Source organism: Dermacentor andersoni, chromosome 1 (assembly GCF_023375885.2).
Source record: "Dermacentor andersoni chromosome 1, qqDerAnde1_hic_scaffold, whole genome shotgun sequence".
In the NCBI taxonomy this organism is placed as follows: domain Eukaryota; kingdom Metazoa; phylum Arthropoda; class Arachnida; order Ixodida; family Ixodidae; genus Dermacentor; species Dermacentor andersoni.
This window is the reverse complement of record NC_092814.1, coordinates 56,467,867-56,487,793: the sequence shown is the minus strand read 5'-3', so window position 1 is coordinate 56,487,793 and position 19,927 is coordinate 56,467,867. Positions and strand designations below refer to the sequence as shown.

At 44.2% G+C, this 19,927-nt stretch overlaps 1 protein-coding gene across 2 annotated transcripts in view; it reads left to right on the top strand.

The window, feature by feature from the left end:
- LOC126544597 (ADP-ribosylhydrolase ARH3-like) overlaps positions 1 to 19,927 on the top strand; it is a 99,572-nt gene that overhangs the window by 42,668 nt on the left and 36,977 nt on the right. For both annotated transcript variants that reach the window (XM_055061517.2, XM_050192015.3), the window contains 2 exons: positions 1,793 to 1,998; positions 10,086 to 10,197. In XM_055061517.2, the coding sequence (XP_054917492.1) occupies positions 1,793 to 1,998; positions 10,086 to 10,197 (318 nt within the window). The remainder of the gene's footprint in view (positions 1 to 1,792; positions 1,999 to 10,085; positions 10,198 to 19,927) is intronic.

The window sequence follows — 19,927 nt, the reverse complement described above, 5'->3', positions numbered from 1 at the left end:
GTGGAAAAAGGAGACAAAGCTGTTGTTTTCATCAGCAACCAAGTGGCCACTTCAGGGGAAAAAAAAGCCTGCCTACAATGAAAGAATTCTGCGGGAATGTTTTTTATGGAAAGCGTGCTCAAATAAAGGGTATGAGCATGTTTGAAGCAGAGGCCGTTTAAAGCTTATATGTCGTGCTACACTTCAAAAGTATGTAGGACACTCGACCGGCAAAGTCGGTGTGACAACATTGATAAAGGAGCGGCTGCGTGAGGAGCGCGAAGGGTTTTCTGTGGAGCAGGAAGTTACTGCTCACTCATTATCGATGAGCTCGCCATTGATCAAAAAGTTGTGTATGACCGTATGACTGATAGATTGCTTCAAGCAGAACCTCTCAATGGAAGTGCGTTACCCAGTCATGCATTGTACGGGCAATCGTAACAGATAGCGTTCAGGCATATTCTAGAACAGATTTCCACCCCTGTGACAATCTGCTGGTGTTTGTGGTGTAATCAGCACTTCTAATGACGACTTAAAGATTTTACCTGCAATTTCTAAATATATAAAACGCATTATTTACGCTTTGATTGGAGTGGAGATCGCGCGTGCTGACGTAGCTGTGAAGGCGCTCTCTATCAGCAGCCGTCCCCGAGCAGTGGCGCCACAGCAGGCGCACAGAGAACTGGGCTGAGACGCCGTTCAGGCGCAACGCAGCGGGCCGTACCCTGTGCTTTTGCATCGAGCGGCCGTGGTTACACTATGCTTTCAGCATGGAAGGAGGAAAGAAACTAAAAGAAACTAGGATAGCATGATGTCACACAACCAGCCTTTGCAAGCCAATTATCCGTGAAGCTGTTCCCTTTACTTTTTCTCCTTCCTGTGCCTCAAGAAGTTGGCTCACAATGTGACCATTAAGTCTGAGCCGCGCTCAATGGATTCTGCCCCCGTATGTTTGGTTCTCAGTAGGTTTTAATCTATGCGTACTTGTTTGGGTGCTCTACCAACCTCTCTGTGCACATTTGCTCCTGATATACTTGTGCAACTTGGGTTGGTTTTTGCAACATATGCATCTGTCTTTTTGGAAGAATGTGCTCCGAGTATGGATATGGTAAAACACCAAAACAGACTTTGACGTGATGCTATGCTGGCTTTGGTAAGCATTAATTTTATTACCTGACACTCCTTCCTGGTTTCCTTGCTTCCTCTATGCTTTTTCTTGTGTTAGGAGTTGAGGCTTACTCAGGAGCAAATATGAAGATTACCCATCAATAGTTGCCTTTTTTGGTCAATTAAGTTGTTGAGATATACGGAGTCCACCAGAAAAGTAATTTCAGGTGAGGGCAGTGGAAAAATGTGCAGAAATTAGGGAATCGGACTCTCTGCCATGAAAAGTTATTAATTTAGTCGATATTTTGAGATATGCAAATTCGAGTTGATTGGAGCTTACTTAATGTCTGACACTACTTTGCTGCTTGCCCTGTTTACGTGTCGCATATCTATATGCATGCAGTTTATTGTTTCTGCAATTACTTTAGTTATTTTACATATCAAACTGGAGACACTTGTATCTGCCGTAAATTTTTCTACTTTCGCAGCCCATGATGAAATGCAGAATGCACCTGTGATTATGTTTTGTGTAAATTCAATTGGCTCTGACTTACCTGACTCACCCAATTGAATTAAATTGAAGTACATGTCTATGTCAGCTTCATACTTTGTGCACTTAGTGTAGCATAATGCACAAGTTCATTAATTATGCACTCAGCACAAATTTTAACAACCCTTTCTTTCATATAACTTTCTTTTGTTTCAGCTTGGATGTATCTCTTGGGCTAAAAGCAAAGTACCAAGGTTGCATGGTAGGGGCCCTGATTGGGGATTGCCTTGGCTCACCATTTGAAGAAATTCCTTTTCGCGATGTATTGCCAACATCGCAGCTTCCTCGCTTTCTGTGGCGTATCCGGAGAAAGTTAGTCAAGGCAGATGACATGGCAGGTCGGAGGTTTACGGTAGACCCAGGTAGGCTTGTCTCCTACTCGTGGGCAGCAATGCGTGTGTCTCTGGGCCTGTTGAGCAGCATCTTTGGTATTCTGCGATTTGTCCTTGCATGCGAAAATTGGTTGCAAGTAGAGTAATAGACAGCTTTAGTTTAGCGTACGCAACTATAGCGTACGCTAAGCAGCGCACATTTTCTACAATTTTAGTTGGCCGGCGATATCTTGGGATCTCAGAGGCCATATGCCGTTGTTGCGGCTATTTCGCGCCTGTAGCGATAGGTGGCGCTGACATCTCGAATGTTTGTTTCGTTAGGCTTCGACTCGTCCGAAGCGAGAAGCGATCTCGAAAACACCACGAGGTAATCCATAATACTCTGTCGTCGAAGCGGCCTGAGGCTAAACGAAAGCTGTTTACACAGTCATTTGCTACGAAGTGCATTTTACAAAAGCAACGCCAAATTCAATAGGAAGCGGGCAGCCGGGACCGCCGCCATGTTTCCTGCAAACTCCGCAAACCACGCAAGAACGCTAACGCTAACTTGCTTGCGTTGCATACGCTTGCTATACCCACTATTTCGTTTAGCGTTTAGCGCATGCGCAGTGACAACCCGCTATTTTTTAGCGTACGCAATGGTATAGCGTACGCTATACTGAAACTGTCTATTGCTGCATACGGCTTTGGCTTGAGCAGGACTAATGAAAAGAAAAATGTGAAATAAATATAACAATGAGCACCTCTTGCTTTTCTGGCAGTACAAACATATTTGCCTACAAATGATTGATGCTAAATTGGGTCATTATTTTCATAATGAAAATTGGTGACGACCATTGCATGTGGTGATGACCGTACTAGCCAAGTGTTATTCATTGATGCGCATCCATGTAATTGTAAACGTACTTGTAAAGCGTACTTGTAAAGCTAAGAGAGAATCCAGTTAACAAGCTTAAAGAGAAGGCCTGTGCTATGTAATTTAAAGTAGTTTCCTATGTGCAGGAATAAAACGGTTGTGCCAATTAGGCCATCTTGCGCCAAAACACCGAGCTATGTCAAATTGCGCCAAAACACTAACTTCGAATAAAGTCACTAAATTTTGCAGGATGTTTCGTGTTCAGTGGCCATCGCGCAGCTATGCGTCAGCTATCATTTAGGCCTAGAAGTCTAGCTAAAGCAATCAGTTTCAGCATTGGCGTCTTTGGAGTGAGGGTGTTTTTGGTGGCGCATTGTAACTTTGCCGCAGTAAAATGAAGTCTTTTGTGCTATACAATGCATTACAAATGCTTTATATAAGTCGTACACGTTTGCGTAATATGCGGATCAGCTAAAGTTGACTTGGAACTGGCTTTTATAGGGCAGTCGGGAAAGAAAACCGCACTCTCAGCTGAATGAATGAAGGCTTGCTGAAGCTGAAGCTTGCTTGTTCACCTTATTGTTAAGTCTGAGTCGATTAATGGCAAACACCAAGCGTGTAGCGTTAAAACATTTCACACGTGCACTTGAAACCTCTTGACCAGAAATATCCAATGGCAACCGTGTTCTTCACTCAAATTTGCACTTTGGGTACTCTGCGTTCGCGGCAATGATCTTCAAGACTCAACTTGCACAGATTGAGTCCGAAAATTTTTAGAAACCATTGTTTGACATTTAAAATATTGGTCGCCGTTTTACATTAACTTTATCGGGCAACCCTAATAATCGAACTTGTGCAAAATATTGGTCGGCGATGCTGATCGCATGGCCACTGAACATGTTTTTCTCTTTATGTCATAAGTGTCAGAGTTTTTTTAGTGGCACGAGCATCGAGTGACAGTCTTGTTTCTTGTGCAGCACTTCTGGTTCACCTCCTGGGACAACCGGGAATCAAATTCAAAATAAATCATAAAAAGAAAGTACAGTACAAAATGCGTGGGTTTCATTATAGATTTGATATCAGATCGTAAGTTTAGTTACAAGTTGAGTTACTGAAGTGTGCGGAATAATTAGAATTGATTAGAAATCACCGATTACCACACACCAAAGCACAGAATCATAGACTTTAGAGACCTGCCTCATGAGCACGACTTTAACGAAATTCCTGGAAACGCAGAAGTAGAAAGCAGAAGTAATGATGTCACTAATGATGTCACACACAAAAAAGTGGCATATTTAACCGGCCAATTAAAGCAAAAAAGTTGCCTGGCATAGACTGAACATGTGCCTAGCAGAGCAGATGTGACGTCACTCTCTCCTCTTGCTTTCCTCTCCTGGCACTCACCCACTCGTTTGCTCGCTCGCAACAGCTGTACACACGCGCTCGTTACATGCTCTGAAGTTAATATCGGAGAGCGCGCGTAAGGTGCGCTTAGTGCACTGTTTGCTAAGGGGCTACATCCCGCCAGGTGGCAGACGCTGCACTTCCTCCTCGCTCTTCCTCGCTCCTCGCCCGCTTATTGTGCCAGGGGAAAGACGTTCACTTGCTTAACCTCACGAACACCAATGCCGAGTTGGAAATGCCGCTAAGAGATACCTGCCGAGGTGGAAGTGCCACCAATGACCAACAAATTAACTTTACATTTATTCTGTGGTGCTCTGCTGTGCCAGCTGAATGCCACCAAAAATTTTTAAAAATAACCGAGGGCATTACGCGAATTGTGTTCACTGTATGTTGGGAGTGCTGTTCATGGTTGTCACAGTCGGTATTTCTTGCTCATTGTACACGAATACATCAAATTAGCTGATCTTATAAACTTACCTAATCGACGAGATGTCAATGAAAAAGTTAATAAGGGAAAATGAGACACCCACCCAAATGTAGTTAAGTGCTACAAAGGAAACCCAAATGGGTTCCTAGATAGAAAAGCTTCACAGCTAAAGAAAAATTCGTCCTGGTCCGGGACTCGAACCTGGGACCACCTTTCCAGCGCAGCCGCTCTATCATCTGAGCTAACCAGACGGCTATCACATGGCAGGCAAAGTCGAATTTATCAACAACTCAGAAGCAAAGGCAAGAGTTGGACATAATAGTTCTGCGGAAACCTGCAGAACTATTCGCGGGTTAATAATGAATAATAAACCTAAATATTAGTTGCTTCTGCACAACGAAAAAAAAAAAAAAAAAGCTCTTCACTAGCATTAACAAAAGCCCATCAACATACAGTGGGAGCTGTTTGTGTAAATCCCTTGGCCACATTTAGTTGGCACGTTTGGTATGTAGGTAAATTAAAAGTGGTTTCTGAGGGACGAAAATGTTTTTCCTTTGTCGGGCGTATGACATTATTTTCATTTCGCGAACTTTCCTCCACCTTGCGGGCTTATGCAGAACTGCTCCGCTGTAACCTAATAGTGTTCTGCAAAGTCAAATAAAAAATATCTTTTCTTGATTGGTCTATATTTCACTCATGTTGAGCCTTACCTAGCATGCCTCGTCTTCGTGCTTCCTCATGGCGAGGTTGGCACGTCGACAACGAGCCCTTTCTCAAGTGAGTTCCCAGTGGCCTTCATCAAATGCCACCTGTTCTTTGGCCGAACACACGACGCGTGGCCTGCTCCCGCTTTCGTTCTTTCAACTCTCATATGATGAACCGACAGTGCCTGAATCGGTTAGTGTGGTGCTCTTGCAACCCAGAGGTCGGTAGTTCGAATCCGCAGCCCAACAAGTAATTTTTATTTTTGTGTGGCTTGGGTTTTTTCATACGGCAACACCGACGTCGACACGAGTGAGGCAATACAAGCTTCGATAAAGGGAAAATGAGACATCACCCAAACGTAGCCAAGTGCTATAAAGGAAACCCATACGGGTTCCTCAAACGAAAAGCTTCGTTTTCTTTTTTTCAGCTGTGAAGCTGTTCTTTCGAGGAACCCATATGGGTTTCCTTTGTAGCACTTAGCTACGTTTGGGTGGATGTCTCATTCTCCCTTCATTAATTCTCCCCACCTTGCGGGTTTCCACAGAACTACCGTATTTACTCGCATAATGATCGCACTCGTGTAATGATCGCACCCCTGAACTTTGTCGTCAAAGCTAGATTTTTTTTTATTTCCTGTGTAATGATCGCACCCCGAACTTGCCGCAGCGATATGTTGTGTGCCAAGTCTAGCTAATCATCGCGCTTACCATCTGTGGAATGCTATGCGAACGACTCTTCAAGACAAACCAAGCGGTCTGCACGCACCAAACATTCTTAAGTAGATGCCTCATTTTATTACTTTCATCACTCTCGGCACTTCCATGACTAAAAAAAAGCTGCAACCAAACTTGCCTTTATTACGTGTAGGCTTTATAATGGTTGCGGTCAAGAACAACAAAAAAGGCGCCTTTCGAATCTTCTCATCTGCACTCGTGGGCACGCAACAAATCGCGAGCGGCAATGATAGTAGCCACGTTTACACTGATATGTTAACAGTGTACCCTATTCATACGCCGACGCTTGTAACACAGCTAAGATATTCACCCACCCTTAGCGGCAACGTGCCGTATTAGGATAGTAGTGAAGACATGCCGCAGTTTCATACGCCGATGCTTGTAACATAGCTAAGATATTCACCCACCCTTAGCGGAAACGTGCCGTATTAGGATAGTAGTGAAGACAGATGCCACAGTTTCCGCAGCATGCCGGCCATGTGTTTCTATGTCACTGGCAGCTAAGTGCGCCCATCTGTTTCTGTCCCCTCAAAGTGGACATGGCTACGTTATTGCCGCAAACTTGCCGATAATAACAATATTATTCATTACTGATACGGAAGAAACTGTGTCAATGCACGTAATATACTCACGAGAAGAAAAAAAAAAATCCCGTTCGGCGCGTTCGGCTTGCTCCGCCGGACACCATTTTTGTTTTGGTGTCCCACAGCAAACGCGGGACGAAAAAAATTTTTTTTTCTTTTCGCGGGAAATTTAACCCGCGTAATAATCGCACCCATGATTTCGCGTCAATTTTTCTGACGGGAAAGTGCGATCATTGTGCGAGTAAATACGGTATTACATCAAATACAAGCTTTGTTTGAATATTAGGTAAACGCCCGTGGTAAGTTGGTGCCATGCCCGGTGCTCGGTTTGTGTCAATACAAGGTTCAGTGGTGTCGACAACACCGATCGAAACAATTCTCATGCACATCACTGACAGAGAGGACAGCGACGAAAGCCGCTCATGCGGAAAACACAATAGTATGGCGGAAGGCATGCAGATACACGTGGTCGGATACACGTGTTCACGCACACAGATTCATGCATGTAGTTTGGAACCCTCTGTCAACACATGAACTTAAGTGCACAAATTAATGTCTACGCATGCCCGTGGTAGTTGCCCGCTGGTCACCAGTATGAACATAGAGGCAAGCTATCCGTGGCGGCTTGTGTGGCCCGTATCACATCGAGACAAGTTTTCCTCACAAGCACACTACCTAGGCCGTTAAAACTAGTCAAGACAGCAATGCCTTGTTGGGCGTCAGCGACTAAAGTTACTGTTTGGTGCTGAAAAGACTTGTATCTATTAGCAACAATCGTACAGTATTGTACGGGATAGTAGTACCAACGTTGTTCACGGCCATCATTACCACCTTTGCTGCAATGTGTATGGCAGCATCTTATTCCAGATGCAAGTCATAGATGCAGATTTGTCTTGTATGTCCTAACTTCAAGCATTGTTACTATATGCATTTTGTGTATTGCAGTGAAGCATATGAAAGCGCACATCTGTCATGCGCACAAGACATTTGCTGTCACTTTTTGTCTTATGCCTGATGATGCAGATTGTTTTAGCAAAAACAGACAGACAACGAACTTTATTTAATCCTGAAGAGCTACTGTCAGGACCTCCTAACGGGAGGCCTTTGTAGCCGCTGGCCGCACCCACATAGAGGACAGAACGCCGTAACAGTTTAAATTTTTTTTCTGTCTTACACCTGGCTGCTTAGCTTTATTCTCGCTAATGTACACAATTTTATGTAATTGTTTATGAAAGTGCTTTACCTATAGCAATTTACCTATAGAAACCAAGGACACCACAACTCAGTTGTCCTTGGTTGACTGTTTGCCTTCTGTCTTCCTTTACTGTTGAGCAGCATTTACTGATAGTGCAGTAATAACAAATTTAGCTGCACCAAATAGCTACACATTACTGCTGTGCTGCTCTTAAGAGCAGCACAGCAGCAAATTTATCTGTTTAAAAACTGCTCCAAAAGGCTGGTGTGGCTGCTCCTAAACTGCTGCAGATCAGCTCTTTTCCTGCTACAAAAATTTCTCCAAATCCTAATCTGGCTAGACCACTACTGTAGATAAAATAGGTCATTCTGGCTAGATATGTAGTTTCTCTACTTTGCACGGGCGGTTCCGTAGTTAAGTGCCAAGGCCTTTAGACTAGGCTAGCTAGTGTTCCACCTGAGGTCGGAAGACAAACGTAACCTTGCTTTTTATTATTGAAGTGTTGTTTTCTTAGCCTTAAATTGAGTCCACAAGTTTTTATGGATGTCTTTAAAGGGCCCTTGAAACGGTTCGGACAAATTTTGTAGACGCGTAGGGTACAGCTTAAGTAGAACATTCGCACCACAATTTAAGTGAAGCGTTACGTACTAATGGAGCTACAAGCGATTACAAGTTGCCCTCCTCCCTAGCCATGCTTTTCCTCCTCAACTCGTTCGCCGAGCCATCGAGGCTAAGCTCCGCCTTCACTCATTCTGCGTCACGATGCGACGTCACATCGGCCACTTCCAGTTGTTTTGGAGCCCGCCCGCGCGAAACCTCTCCGCTAGCCGCTTGGCCGTCGACCCCAAGCGAGAGCTATCGAAGCAGCGTGCGTTGCGAACATTCTGTCGCAGTGCCGAACATGTCTGGTATTCCGTTAACCACACACTAGCGGAACGTTTCGACGGAGCAGTGGAAGTATAAACTCAAGCTGATGAAGGAACTGATGAAGCGTAGACGTACATGAGCTGCCTGATTGGTATCCACGGTTCAGCCACCCATTGGCGCTGAACTTAACCAGCCAAAGAAAGAGCTAATATTGCTCTAACCAAGTGTAAAACATTTTAAACATTTACAAAAACGTGTTAATGATTACACTCCTGCGAAAAATTTACACCAGCAGCAAAGAATACATTTTGTTACTGCTACTGTGTCTGGTTGAGCTCTATGCCACCAGGTGGCTGCACCGTGCAGACCATTCACATTTGCGCTTCTGTTCATCTTATGAAATGACACGCAAGGGGACACAGCCAGGCCCTGTCCCCTTTGCGCTGGCGTTTACCCTAGTACCGGACTCGTGAAACGCTGTTGCGTTAGTCATCTTCCGGTGTAAAGTGACGGCCGCAATCGCACAAATCCTGGCGCCGATCGGATAGCGGCAGTCTGATGCGCTGCAGCCAGTCCGCTCATCTACTGGCTTGCAGAAGGATACAATGTCGCAGCTTGACATATTGCCAGTCGCTACATTTGCAGTCCACAACGCAACAAAGTCGAATCATAGCGCTCGCGAAAAGACAACCGACACTGACAGCGTAGCTCTTGTCAAAGACGTAGCAAGTTGTAACACAAGCAGGCGACACTTGCTGTGTGCCGGAAGTGCTTAAGTGTACTGAAAAATTGTTCTTGTGCATTCCCTTTATGTTACTTTCTTTCTATAAAAACAAATTGACTAACATTCCAACCATTACGAAGATTATTTGTTTACCATAAAGTTGGAAAAATTATCGATAACGCGCCCTGGTCAGCCAATCGGATAGCTTGCCCCACTGACGTCATATGGGTAATTTGCGTCATATGGGTAGGGGCGGCTTAAAATTCCGCCGCGCAGTGTGCTGCGATCGGCAGCAATGTGCCTTTTTAAAACCTTATAATAAATTACACGCTTTACGCGGAGCACTTAGATGCGTCAATTAATGATCAGAAGGACCTACTCTAACGACTCAGTACGTTTGTAGAAAATCGTCAAAATCGTTTCAGTGTCCCTTTAAGTTGACAACAGTGTCGAGGCAGTTCCATTTTGTTTGCAAAGACAGGCATCAATCGCATAAGTGCTGCTCTGTGTTGCTGTGGAGCATGCGACCAATAAGCAAGCAAATTTTATATGGTCCAAATGCATGTACATTTTCCTTGTTGTGGTACATGGATGTAATCTCCTCATAACTTCTGTTTTCAGATCACGAATTTGGTGGCTACTACAAGTTCACAGATGACACTGCAATGACCCATACTCTTGCAGAATCGCTATTAGACTGTGGAGGTTTTGATCCCACTGTTGTTGCACGAAGGCAAGGCTTTCTTTTTCTACGTGTAGTTTTATTCAGTTATGCGGGATTGCTTGTATTGACATACAAATTTTCTTGCATCTTTCATTTGTTTTTTTTTTTTGCATGTAAAATTTTTTATATGTAAGCGTGTATTTTGGCGTGTCATGCTTGTATTAAATTGGGTATATCAAAGTGATTGCTTGTACATGTATTTAACAACAAATGTGCCTTTAAATTAATTCAATTTATAACACTTGCCAACAGATAATGCCCCGATTTGATACAAAGTTTGGTACTTGCTGGACTCATTGCATGGACGAAGTATGAACAAAAGGAATTTTATTTCTTAGCCAAAAGATACCTTTATTGTTCTTTCAGTCCTTTTGATAAGCATACTGACTAGGAACTGCCATTTATATGTTGCTGGTTGACTTGAAGTTAGCAGCAACCAAAGATGAGCAATAGTAGCAGGTCCCAGCTTAATTAACCATTATTCAACCACATATTCAACGGTTGCACCAAAAGGTAAAATTTGCTACATGACTGATGATCCAGTCAAATGACCCAGTCAAAAATATAGCATTGCAGTTTTCAATTGGACCAAATGACTTTTTTTAACACATCTATGCCAATTGGGACCAGATGGCTCGGTCTCTCAATTAGACTCATTGGGATCAATTTGAAAAAAAGAAACAAAAACACTTGATGGGTCATAAACAACAGTGAATCGTACAACACAGATATATTTGAAGCTCAATTTGAGGATCTTATGAATGAACGTACTGTGGCAGTTCATGTCAATGTGAACCCACTACTCATAATTTCACTGTCAGAAAGCTCTATCAGGATATGAAAGCAAAATTTGAGTGACCAAGTGGTGCAACTGGTTCAAGACAAATTAGTAAAGTTTCATGGCAGATTTTTAACTTAACAAGTCACTAAGTGCTTCTCTCCAGTGACCTTCAAAGATATTTTATTTAATATGACATACCTTATAATTATGGTATTATTATTAACTATTTTGTTGTCTCGTGAGACTCATCGAGTGATTTCTAATTGAGACAAATTCAGACCATTTGGCATATCTTAACGTAATGAAAATCAATCTGCTTAATACAGTTCAACCTCCTTATAACGATGTCGCATTGGACACTAAATATCTTCGTTATATCCGATATTAGTTATAAGCATACACACAGCTATTGGTGGAAAAAAAATTGCGACCAGGTCTGTGAAAAAGAAATGGAAGCGGGGCGCCTCCAATCAACAGGCCTCCAGCAAGGGGTCTCCTGCGGATTTTGATGAGCCATCGACATGTTGCTGTAATTTATTGTAATTTATTCTTTGCGTGCAGATATGAGGCACAAGTACATGGGCTTTGCACTGCTGTGAATACAAAACTGTGCGTCGATGTTATCGCACGGGATTAGTACATTAGCTTGTCGACTGCAGCAGCTCTGTCCTAGCTGACCACTATGGTCCTACCAAGTCAAGCCACTGGCCATAATGCGCATGCCGCCGACAGACCTTTCGGGCACTGAGGGTGCTGCACTTGGATTTGTACTTCACTACTACGGCCATCAGTCTAGCCCGTGTGTCTGATCTAACACTTGATTGCTGATAAAGTCTACAAGTGTGAACATATTGGCGGCGAGCTTTCTGCGACTTGATGCCAGCCACTTCGCTGGCTGCACTGCTTTGGCTACTAGGCCTAACCAGCGCCGCTTTGTCGGGAGTCTGCAACCAAAGTTGCGGTTTTGTGATAGTCGACATGGCGGCAACTTTGTTCATGGCTGCCATATTTGTGGCATGACACATGTGGCTCATGCTCGAAACACTGTACGGTGCCCGAAATGTTGGATTTCGCCGTTAAACATTGGTACTAGGGGAAGTAGGAGCTTCTGCAGGAATTGTGCAGGTCCGAGAAATCCGGCATTTGAAAAATTGGATCAGTGGCTAGTTGACATTTTTGCTACAAGAATATGCAGGGTGTTTCCTAAACTTGAGCCAAACATTAAAAATATGCAAATGCTACAATAGCTGGGCAGAACCAAAGTGATGTTGTTTGCCATCGCTTGTAGATGCTCAAATTATTTTTTGCATTCCACCTCATTACATAATTAGGCTTAATTCATAAATCAACATCTCAATTATTATAATTAGCATGAGAAAATTGCAGAGCAACAGGAAAAACTACCAATACAGATTTCTGTTGCTAAATACGCACTACATAAAAGTTTTTTCCAATCATGAAAGAAGCCCACGAATACATACAAAGTGTCTTGAGTGGCTAGTCTTGCGTAACTGGCATTTGCATATTTTTAATGTCTGGCTCAAGTTACGTGAAACACCCTTTGTATTTTAGGCTTGTGCAAACAAACATTTGCTTTGTTGTAGCCGATACTGTCGGATGCCACATTTTTATTTCAGAATAATCCCTTGATATAAAGCATGACCAACCAAATCTTATATTTGCTTCGTTATATCCGTTAATTTGTTCTACCCATGTTCGTTATATCTGTGTTGATTGTATCAAGGTTCAGCTGTACTGAATAACCTACAATGATTACAAGGATGTTGGTAATGATAGAAAAAATTCACCGATGATTACGATACTTCTTAATGTGAAATTTGAGTGCAGCTCTATACATGTTTTCATTTCGCGATATATTGAGGCAAAGAAATTGAGAGAGACATGTAGCACAGTTGGCGATCGTCAAAAATCTGATCTGCAGGTCAAGCGCATCTGCTTTTATACGTGTGTTATAGTGTGTTGTCTCCATCGGGTGGCCCGGCAGAACAACAAGCCTCAGAGATTGGAACAACGGCCTCCAAGCGCTCTGTGCGTTTGCACGTGAAGCCATATCAATACATTTCGATGCCGTACCAGAGAGCGCTGTGGCGTAGTGCAAACGAGGACTCGCATCATGCCGAAGCTCGGATAAAAAAATGACGCTGGGTGCTCAGCATAGAAGAAAAATTAGACGTCGTGCTATCGAACGTGACACGAAGATGTCGGTGCTGGTACGCAACAGGGATCTGCTGTTGACTACGGTGTGTGGCATTTGGAACGCGAAGAAGTTGCTCGGCAGCACTGCTGCGACTGCGAAGAGATGTCGGCTATGAGCTTCAACCTTTTGCCATTGTTACCTCTGTTGTTGTCGAAGTGCCAACTAGCGACAGTGATGAGGACAACACGGAAACCGACAGAATAGGCGATTCAGGCCCGACAGTGCCAGATGCTGTGTGTTATGTCGGCCTCATGAATGCAATCGTCGTGACGAGAACAGCACCCCACAATGAAATAGGCGCCCCGCGACTTCTGCAGCGCTACCACGCACGTGCACCGAGAATACGTAACACCAACGAGGAATCTACCATACGAGTGTTTGCCGAGAAGAGGGGGCTGGCTGAAAAGCTGGCACGCAGTTTCAGTAAGTTTGAGGCCACTGTCGTCGCTGCTAGGCTGCCGCGGCATCAAACGAAAATAACATTTTTGTTGCGCGAAGTGAATAAATAGTACATGTTTATTTTGCCTTTCATCGCACTCTCTCTGAGTTCTGTGTTCTGTTTCTGACAGGTGCGTGGGCGCGATGTCGTGCTATTTCAGTTAAACAGTACTACTGTTAAGTACGTACCTTTTCCGAGCTCCGGCCAACTATGGTTTAACAAGGTTTCACTGTACTACACAATTTTCGTTGCGCATACGGTCAGACTACAAAACAATCGCAATGACAATGACAATTGAAACAAGAGTGAACGAGACCAGACCAAGCTAACGCAAACGGCGTTCACTGTACCTTGATGGGTGTTGTTTGTGGTGGCCACTGTGACTATTTCTTGTTCACTGTGCACGAATACGTTTAATTAGCTAAATTTGTAAATTTACATAATTGATGAGATGTGAATGAAAAGTTGTGGATGATGTTGTGAAATGACTGATAACAGAAAACAGAATTGAAAACAACCTAGTGTCCGTGAAGACTTTTTAGAGTGCAGCTCTTCATAGCTCGTTCCCGAGGCGAGCGGCGGCGGTGGTGGCGGCGTAAACGAGTGTCATGAAGAATCAAAACGAACACGGAGCGTAGCGGTAGATGAAAGAAAGGCCATAGCGGAGAGAGGAGGAGGAAAGTGCAGGAGAGGGTGCAGCAGAACCATGAGGTGGAGGAGGAGCTGAGGGGAGGCAGCCTGTGCATGCGCTGAGTTGCCGGCGGCCACAGCATCCTCAGCCGCGTGGGCGATCTCCTGCACTTTCGAGCGGGGGCAGGGTGCCGTGAGGTGGGGAGTGCTACGCTCATCGGCTGCTGAGGTCAGTCCACGGTACTAGCGTGTGTGTCAGGGATCACTGCTCCTGCAAGGGGCGATGGTGAGCAGCTACGAGTAAGGCTCGACGTGACGCTCCCTTGGATGTTGTTGCCGCTGACACTGGTGGCATGACTTCCCTGTGACGAAGGGCCGCTCTCGTTGGTGGTGGAACAAAAGCGTAAGAAAATCGTAGTGCCGTGCAAGACGGGCTGTGCGGCAATGATGGGTATGACATGGCACCAGAGTAGCACATGTCGTCTGTATAAAAACAAAGCTCAGCATGAGCGAAGGCCTGTCTGCAGTTGCTGCTGTGAATCGCACCCACGTGTCTCCCATGTGTTGCCTCTTGCAATCTCTCGATTAGTGAGGCAGATGCACCACACTTCGCTCCATTTGGAACGTGCCGCACGAGACAGATTGTCCATGCCAGCCACTATATTGTGAAATAAAAACACATGTAGAGCTTTGTTCAAATTTCGCATTAGGAAGTATCGTACTTGTTGGTGAATTTTTTTTAACGAGAAAGAAAGCTTGGGAATAAATACCGTATTTACGCGCATAATGATCGCACTCGCGTAATGATCGCACCCCTAAATTTTGTTGTCAAAATTAGATTTTTTTTTAAATTTCCCGTGTAATGATTGCACCCTGAACTTGCCGCAGCGATGTGTCAAGTGCCAAGTCTAGCTAATAATGATCGCGCTTACCATCTGTCGAATGCTACGCGAACAACTCTTCAAGACAAGCCAAGCGGTCTGCACGCACCAAACATTCTTAAAGGGACACTAAAGTGAAAAATGATTTCTTCTGCGTCAGTAAATTACCTTTCTACAACACCAAAAACACCACTCTTACAACGATAAGACGTTTGGTAAGCCAGAAAAAGCGCAAGAACGAAATACAGGTGGCGACGCCTACATAAGTTCCCGCACCTGGTGGCTGTGACGTCTTGGATTTTGATGGCATCTTCTAGGGCCTACTAATTAGATATAGCGGTACAGATTGACTACATTGTGTTCTAAAGGAACGAAATAATAAACATGGCAAGTTTCGGGAACCTTTACTGAGCCAACGCGGCCCAAATGCGAAAACATACTTTGGAATCCCTGACGTCACGCTGACATACCGGCGCTGGGGTTTCGGCGCGAAATTCAAATACTGATACTTGGACCTTCATTTTCTCATCTAATAAGCGGACTATTTTTTTGAAATGACTGCCTGCAGGGTTCTCAAACAATCCTTCATTAGTCTAAACTGATTTATTGTTTCGCTTTAGTGTCCCTTTAAGTAGATGCCTCATTTCATTACTTTCATCACTTACCGCACTTCCATGACAAAAAGAGGTACAATCAAATTTGCCATTATTATCGGTAGGCTTTATAATGGTTGGGGTCAATAAAAACAAAAAATGTGCCTTTTGATTCTTTTCATCTGCACTCGTGGGCACGCAACAAATCGTGCGCGGCAGTGATAGCAGCCACATTTACACGGATACGTTAAAAGTTTACGCTATTCATACGCCGACGCTTGTAACACAGTTAAGATATTCGCCCACCCTTAGCGGAAGCGTGACGTATTAGGATAGTAGTGAAGACAGATGCCGCAGTTTCTGCAGCATGCCGGCCATGCGTTTCCATGTCACTGGCAGCTAAGCGTGCCCATCTGTTTCTGTCCCCTCAAAGTGGACATGGCTGCGTTATCGCCGCAAACTTGCCGATATTAATGATATTATTCATTACTGATACGGAAGAAACTGTTTCAATGCACATAATGTACTCACTAGAAGAAGAAAAAAAATCGTGTTCGGCGCGTTTGGCTTGCTCCGCCGGCCGTCATATTTGTTTTGGTGTCCCGCATCCCGCAGCGAGCGTGGGACGAAAAAAAATTTTTTTCTTTTCGCGGGAAATTTAACCTGCGTAATGATCGCACCCCTGAATTTGCGTCAATTTTTCTGACAAAAAAGGGCGATCTTTATGCGAGTAAATACGGTAAATAAAAACAAGCAAAAACCCGCTGTGGCCGTGACGCTTCTTTGCATGAAAGATTGCATCAATTTTTATGCAAACCTCATCAAATAGGGGCACTGGGAATGAATAACCACCATTTTCTCAAGCAGCGTCAGCAGTTTTTGGCTTCTATCTTCAGTCCCTATCAAATGTGAAGTAGCACGATCTTGTGTAGCGGTTTGCTTTCCAAACCATTACAAGACTGGCCCAGGTCTGCACGTTCGGAATACACACAATGCACTGATAACGATGTTTATGTCTGAGATCACTTGTATCGCTGGTGCGGGAACACATCGTCAACATTGTCACATACCGTATTTACACGATTGTTAGTCGACTCGAATGTAAGTCGACCCCCCCCCCCCCCCCCCCCCCGCCAATATCACATGTGACAGGAAAAAAAAAAAAAAACGAAAGAAGAACATACTCGCGGGCGCATTCCATAATGAAAATTTATTAGTAGCTGGCATGGTCACTGGACTACCATTCCTCACTAGTGCTGCCATCGTCATTGCTGCTACGGTCCTGAAGCACGTCGCCATCCAGCGAAATTCCGCATTTGAATACATACACAAGTCCATGCCAAAAGCGCCCAACCTCACAGAGTCATCAGGGAGGCTCTTTTGCCATGTCCGCTTGGCGTAAGTTCGTGGTCTTCTGCCGCCTGCCACTCGTACTCGCGACGGAGCAGGTCCTTAAAAGGCAAAGATCCAGGCTTGTCTCATGATCATGTCGCATGTCACTGGCAGGGACCGATCACGCATTTCGGCGACGTACGCTGCAAGCTTGGCCTTCAGCTCCGGAAAGCGTCCTGACATCGGCCCGCAGAAACCTCTTCACTTGCCGTCACAGGTGAAAATTTTGCTTCGCTGCCGTCGCCACTCTTACACCACCCATTCATGATCATCATCATCAACCTAGTTACGCCCACTGCAGGGCAAAGGCTCTCCCATACTTCTCCAACTACCCCAGTCATGTACTAATTGTTGCCATATCGTCGCTGCAAACTCCTTAATCTCGTTCGTCCACCATAACTTTCTGCCGCCCCCTGCTACGCTTCCCTTCCCTTGGAATCCAGTCCGTAACCCTTAATGACCATCGGTTATCCTCCCTCCTCATTACATGTCCTGTCCATGGCCATTTCTTTTTCTTGATTTCAACTAAGATGTCATTAACTCGTGTTTGTTCCCTCACCCAATCTGCTCTTTTCTTATCCCTTAACGTTACACCCATCATTCTTCTTTCCATAGCTCGTTGCGTTGTCCTCAATTTAAGTAGACACCTTTTCGTAAGCCTCCAGGTTTCTGCCCCATACGTGAGTACTGGTAAGACACAGCTGTTATACACTCTTTTCTTGAGGGATAGTTCTATCCATATTATACTTCCTTATGTCAGCTGTCTTACGCTTGTTGATTAACTTCGAAAGTTCTGCCAGTTCTATTCTAGCTGTAGGGTTAGAGGCTTTCATACATTGGCGTTTCTTGATCAGATCTTTCGTCTCCTGCGATAGCTTACTGGTATCCTGTCTAACGGAGTTACCACCGACTTCTATTGCACAATCCTTAATGATGCCCATAAGATTGTCGTTCATTGCTTCAACACTAAGGTCCTCTTCCTGAGTTAAAGCCAAATACCTGTTCTGTAGCTTGATCCGGAAGTCCTCTAGTTTCCCTCTTACCGCTAACTCATTGATTGGCTTCTGATGCACCAGTTTCTTCCGTTCCCTCCTCAAGTCTAGGCTAATTCGAGTTCTCACCGTCCTATGGTCACCACCCATTAAGAAACATCAAACTTGCGGCCCGCTGCGCAGTTATTTGTTTCTTCAGCGTAAAGGATGGCAGCCCTCTTAAATGCCACTGTGAATGAGCGCCGAATGTTTAGTGGACTCGGAGCACTCATGACGACTAAGGAAGCACAGAAGTAGCACGTGGCGGGCAGGCAAATCAAACGCATGAAACTAAAGAGCTACAGCGAAAGAGGAACACACGAGCCGCGAGCGGTGCCTGCTCTTCGACGAACTATCGATACTCGCCGCAAGTGCTGCCGTTCTGGGGATGCCGCCGGAAATGGAACAGCGACACTTCCGTGAACTATCGACACCCCCACATGAGTGCTGTGTGCACTGTAAAACTCTCAAAAATGTTGAAAAACTGAAAAATGTTGAAAAACGTGCAGGATAGCGGGAAGCTACGGGTTGGGCTGCACAGCAAACAAAATTGGAACTACGTTGTAGCTCCTCTGATATCCCGTTGGTGTCGCTTTCTTTCCTTTTCTTTTTTTTTTTTTTTTTTTTTTTTTTTGCGATGCCGGGTTTTGGTTTCGATTGTAAGTCGACTCCACAATTCAGATTTCCAAATTTTAAAGAGGAGGTCGACTTACAATCATGTAAATAGTGTAGATTAAAAAAAAATTACTAGGTTTTTTTTTTTTCTGTTGGAAAAAATGACCACAGCAGACCTAGGTCGCTATATACGCTGTTATCGGTAATTTCTCAACTTATTCCACAAACTTTTCGTTAACACCGTATTTAGAAAGTATGGTAATAAATGTTATTTCATTACAATTAACTATTACTTGCTTGTTCACCTTGAAAAAAGAAAAAAAAACTCTACTAGAATTAACACAACCCTGTCAAAAAAGAGTGGGCGCTGTTCGCTGAAAGCCTGCGGTTATTTTTTTCTTGGTCACATTTAGTTGGCACATCCAGCATGTAATTTAATGGTGGTTTCTTCAAACCTCCATGGGTTTCCTTGGTAGCTTTCTGCTACGGCCAGATGGATGGCATTTTTTCCCTGTCATGCATTTTGCTTGCCTTGCAGGCTTCCGCAGAACTGATCTGCCGTAACCTAATAGTGTTCTGCAAAGTCAAATAAGGAACACCTTTTCTTCATATGCCTGTACTACACTTATATTCACCTTTACCAAGCTGCACCAGAACGCGTATTTACTGCTCTAAAATGGACAGTTCTTGCTCCAAACCTGCTCTAAAGTGCCAAATTTGCTGCTCCCAGAGCCGCTCCAAAACTTCCTTGGCAGCTTCCGTCCCTGCTTGTGGCAGCGCAAGATGCCATATGCTAGAGTAGTTTTTGCTTCAAACAAATTTATTCGGACATGTTTTTAAAGCAGACCAAATCGGCAATCCTGGAAAAGCCACTGCGATCTAAAATCAATCTGTTGCTTCTCAGTATCTACTGTTCCAAGTTTACGGCTGTTTATGTACTGTCTGTAAAGGTGTAAATCATCATTACTAAAGTGCCCGCCTGTCCCTATAAAGGTGTGTGTATGCTCAGGGTGAACTTAAAAAAAAAACAATTTCATGCTATTTGCTGCTCTCCGCTTACGCACTTGTGTCCATGGGATTTTTACGAATTTTCAAGTTCACGGGTTGGCAAGTATGCACAGCCCCTTATCAAAAATTTTCAGGCGGTAGTGTGTGCAGA